General features: G+C 48.0%; 1 protein-coding gene across 1 annotated transcript in view; it reads left to right on the forward strand.

The window, feature by feature from the left end:
- Positions 1-239: 239 nt before the first annotated feature.
- Positions 240-4,995, forward strand: part of LOC310807464 (transmembrane protein 132C) — a gene marked incomplete at both ends in the record, with an annotated part of 123,955 nt that continues 119,199 nt past the window's right edge. The window contains one exon of the mRNA XM_083673960.1: positions 240-420. Coding sequence (XP_083530086.1) covers positions 240-420 — 181 coding nt within the window. The remainder of the gene's footprint in view (positions 421-4,995) is intronic.

The raw sequence follows: 4,995 nt of genomic DNA on the forward strand, positions 1-4,995 counted from the left end.
ACTGCCCTGTAGAGAGATAGAGGAGAGTGGAGAGACAAGAGAGAGAGAGAGAGAAGAGAGAAGAGCGAGAGAGAGAGAGAGAGAGAGAGAGAGAGAGAGAGAAGAGAGAGAAGAGAGAGAAGAGAGAAGAGCGAGAGAGAGAGAGAGAGAGAGAAGAGAGAGAGAGCTGAACTCCGGCTGAGCTCCAGCCAGACGGTGGAGATGGTGATGAGGGAGATGCTGATGCTGGCGGTTGAGCGATGGCGTCTTGGAGAGCGTTCATCCTTCAAAATGAGAGACGCCACAGGATCCGGGCCCCGCTGACGGATGGCCAACGCCGTGTGAGCGCTTTACTCAAGTCCGACAATATGGTGGCGTTGGAGGGCCATCCGTCACGGAGCAGGGGGCCAACTATTAACCTCTGCTTTAGAGAGAAGGCAGGTCCAGAATGAGGTTTCATAGAAATGCATTATGCCTGAAGTTGCCCCTTCTGAACTCTGTGACTATGGTGTACTTTGACTGAGGGCTCGGTAAATATCCTACAAGGTGTGTGTGTGTGTGTGTGTGTGTGTGTGTGTGTGTGGATATTTGTGTGTGTATGTGTGTGTCTGTATGTCTGTGTGTTTCTGTGCATGTGCGTGCGTGTGTGTGTGTGTGTGTGTGTGTGTGTGTGTGTGTGTGTGTGTGTGTGTGTGTGTGTGTGTGTGTGTGTGTGTGTGTGTGTGTGTGTGTGTGTGTGCCCGCTCCACTAAGCAGTCATTGCCTCTCATTGCTGAGTTGAAGGCTGTGGAAGCAGACAGCTCCGGTGTTGCAGTGACCTTATTTGAAACAGAAGGGGAACAGAGTTCCTACTCATATTAACATTTCCAACTAACCTTTGTGAGAATGTCACCTAGTAATGTCACCCTGGGTCAAACACAGAGGCTATAGGATCTCTGTAACACGCTGTCGCGTCATCAACGCGGCCATTGGAAGTACAGTACAGTCCTAATGAAGCTCTCTGACATTGTTGTGACATCATCAGTGTTGGACGGCCTAATGTGATGTTCGTTCGTGACTTCTCAACAGCTCAGTGGCCGTCTCGGGGTGTGATGGATGAGCCTAGGGGTGGATGTGTGTGTGTGGGTGTGTTTATGGGACTATGTGTGTGTGTGTGTGTGTTTATAGGACTGACTGTGTTTATGGGACTATGTGTGTGTGTGTGTGTGTTTATAGGACTGTCTGTGTTTATGTGTGTGTGTGTGTGTGTGTGTGTCTGAGACACCCTGTCAGACCTAGTTGGATTCACACAATCCTTCACTGACCAAGATGGACAGGCCACAGGGCCACAGACCTCTGAGTGTGTATGTGTGTGTGTGTGTTTGTGTGTGTGTGTGTGTGTGTGTGTGTGTCTGAGGTGACTTGGTGTCTCTGTGTCTGTGTGTGTGTGTGTGTGTTTATGTGCTCCTGTGTGTGTGTGTGTATGTGTGTGTGTGTGTGTGTGTGTGTGTGTGTGCTTACGTGCTCCTGTGTGTGTGTGTGTGTGTGTGTGTGTGTGTGTGTGTGTGTCTGAGGTGACTTGGTGTCTCTGTGTCTGTGTGTGTGTGTGTGTGTTTATGTGCTCCTGTGTGTGTGTGTGTATGTGTGTGTGTGTGTGTGTGTGTGTGTGTGTGTGTGTGTGTGTGTGTGTGTGTGTGTGTGTGTGTGTGTCTGAGGTGACTTGGTGTCTCTGTGTCTGTATGTGTGTGTGCTTATGTGCTCCTGTGTGTGTGTGTGTGTGTGTGTGTGTGTGTGTGTGTGTGTGCTTGCTTACGTGCTCCTGTGTGTGAGTGTGTGTGTGTGTGTGTGTGTGCGCTAGGTGTGAGGCAGGGCACTGGGGACCAGAGGGTTGATGGGGTCAGCAGACACTGGTCTTACAGTGGCGGGAGAGGACTGGCTTCCCATCCAGAAGTGTCAGCTTCACTACTCAGTACAGTAGCTCCCGCATGGCTGCTCCCTCTCTCTCTCTCTGCCCTTCCAGAGAGAACATTATAACACACAGGGCTCTCCCCAAAGAAAGTAAGAGGGAGACGTTTCAAGGGAAACTATATATTTAGTCATGCTATAGTAACTATCTTTGATCGCCAAAGGCATCTACGGCGGAAGATAGGTAGTGATTCTGCAGTCATGACAGCAGTGGGAAGCTCGTTCCACCAGCGGGGCGCCAGGACAGTGAAAAGCCGTGACCGGCCAAGAGTGCATTGCAGTAGTCAAGGCAGGAGATCACAAGTGTCTGGACCAAGAGTTGTGCTGCTTCTCTCGTGAGGAATGGACATATCCTTCTGATGTTGTAGAGGAAGAATCTACAGGAGTGTGCTGTCGCTGTGATGTTTGCCGCACATATTTACCGGTGTAGAGACAGAGGGTTAGTGGGCAATACAAGACGTAGGTAGCGCTCAATACACTCGGAGTAGTGAAATTAATAAAAATAGAATGAAAATACTTAGTAGTTTGGCCTTCCTCTCAGGCCTTCCTTGATGGACTCCACAGATGGACTCCTTCGTCTTTGTGTCAGGCGTCTTTGTGTCAGGAGGCTGTCGCTCTTAGACGTCAGGATAGAAGTTCAGATTCTGTAATTGCTGATGACTTGGCAGGGTTGCAGCCCCTCCCACCTTACGATCGGTTAACGACCAGACAGACTTCACCATTCAGTCCAAACGTATGTAGTTCTAGTCAAAGCTGAATGGGGACTTAAATACCTTGCAGAGTAGTTTCAGCCCCTCCCCCAGGGCTTCAGGCAGGATAGCCACAGCAATACACAGCAAAACTACCAACAACACACTGACTTTAAGGGTGTTTGTTTAAGGAGGTCCCTCAGTGAATTCAGCGTTTTAGCTGTATTTTCGGCGCATTTTGACGTTGATAAACGCGAGTTCGGTTTTGATAATGCAGTCCAGCGCCACGCTGTTCAAACATCCTGGGGAGAAGCCTGATCCACGTCCCCTTACACTAGTGCTTAGACATTGTGTCAAGGGAATAGCCACCATGGGGTGGCTTAAAGTATATTTGCATGCACGCATTTGACGGCGTTCCTCTGTGGCTCAGTTGGTAGAGCGTGGTGTTAACACCGCTTAAGTTGTGGGTTTGACTCCCGCTGGGACCATATATACTGAAAATGTATGGACTCACTGCAATGTAAGTTGCTTTGGATGAAAGTGTCAGATAAATGGCATACATATATGTATATAGTACTCAGACATTGTGTCAAAGGAATAGCCACCAGGGGAAAACTATACATTTCAAATTAAAAGCATATTTGCATGCATGTATTTGATGTCATGGTGGTATGAGTGTGTGTGTGTGTCTAATTGCTTGGCAGGTGTGAGCTGTACATGTATGTCATGGTGTGTAGGCCTGCATGTATTTGATTGAATGAGCTGACATTTGAAATGCCTTCTTCTGTGTCTTTTGATTATGGACATTTGAAATGCTTGTGCACGCTTACTCACATACACACACACACACACACACACACACACACACACACACACACACACACACACACACACACACACACACACACACACACACAATTCTAGATAGTGTCTGAAGCCAGATGGCGGGAGGCAGAGTCAACATGGTGTGTACAGTTTGTGATAAACATATCCTAGCTCTGACGAAGTTAATTACATTCTCCTCATCTTAGACTCCCGCCATCGATTTGTATCACATCCTGGGAGGGCGCGGGGCTGTAGACAGCACAGGCAGCCTAATCTTAGTCCCGTTAGAGCCCAGATTAGACTAACCAGATTTTAGAGGTGTTGGCATTTGATAGATAGTGGGGATTTAAACATTTCTCTTTCACTGTCTATTTATCTTTCACTATGCCTCTGTCTGACTCTGTCTCTCTCTGTCTGACTCTGTCTGTCTCTCTGTCTCTCTCTGTCTGTCTCTCTCTGCCTCTGTCTGTCTGTCTCTCTCTGCCTCTGTCTGTCTGTCTCTCTCTGTCTCTGTCTTTCTATCTGTCTGACTCTGTCTGTCTGTCTCTGTCTGTCTGTCTCTCTCTGCCTCTGTCTGTCTGTCTGTCTGTCTGTCTCTGTCTGTCTGTCTCTCTCTGCCTCTGTCTGTCTGTCTGTCTGTCTCTATCTGTCTGACTGTCTCTCTCTGTCTCTGTCTGTCTGTCTCTCTCTGCCTCTGTCTGTCTGTCTGTCTGTCTCTCTCTGTCTGTCTCTCTCTGTCTCTGTCTGTCTGTCTCTCTCTGTCTGTCTGTCTCTCTGTCTTTCTGTCTCTCTCTGTCTCTCTCTTATGTCAATTGAATTCAGTTCAGATACAGCAGTTATTGACTCTGTGTGTGTGTGTGTGTGTGTGTGTGTGTGTGTGTGTGTGTGTGTTTGTGTGTCCCTCACACACACACATACACTCACACACACCATCCAGACCAGGTGTAAAGATGGCGGCGTTCACCCAGACAACCTCCTAAAGCGGCTGTTGACAGTAATGACAGTCAGATCAGTGGAGATCAATGCTCTCCAGTTGGTTTTAATTACATCAGCAATACAGTGGACATTCAGATGGATAATATGTCATTTATTGATGCTGGGCTGGACTTTAGCCATCCACCTCCTGACGTTCACACCCACCCACACCCACACACACACATTTACATTTTTGGCATTTAGCAGACACCTTTATCCAAAGTGACTTACAACAAATACATTTGTCTAAGTAAGTGAATCATCTATCCATCAGACATCATAAGAAAAAGTAATCTATGCTCGGACCAGGGGCCGTTGACAATCACAATGCTAGACGAATTCATTTATTTACTGTAGAGAAACTGTACAGAGGGGTAGTGGGGATGAAGAGGTCTTTAGGAGGGACAGTTAAGATGTAGCCTGAAGACATGGGTCTTCAAACTAAGCTGGAAGATAGGTAGTGATTCTGCAGTCCTGACAGCAGTGGGAAGCTCGTTCCACCAGCGGGGCGCCAGGCCAGTGAAAAGCCGTGACCGAGTAACGCAACTGCTTACCTCACAAGGTCGAATGCAGCAGACAGGTC

Source organism: Argentina silus (assembly GCF_951799395.1).
Source record: "Argentina silus genome assembly, chromosome: 7".
In the NCBI taxonomy this organism is placed as follows: Eukaryota; Metazoa; Chordata; class Actinopteri; order Argentiniformes; family Argentinidae; genus Argentina; species Argentina silus.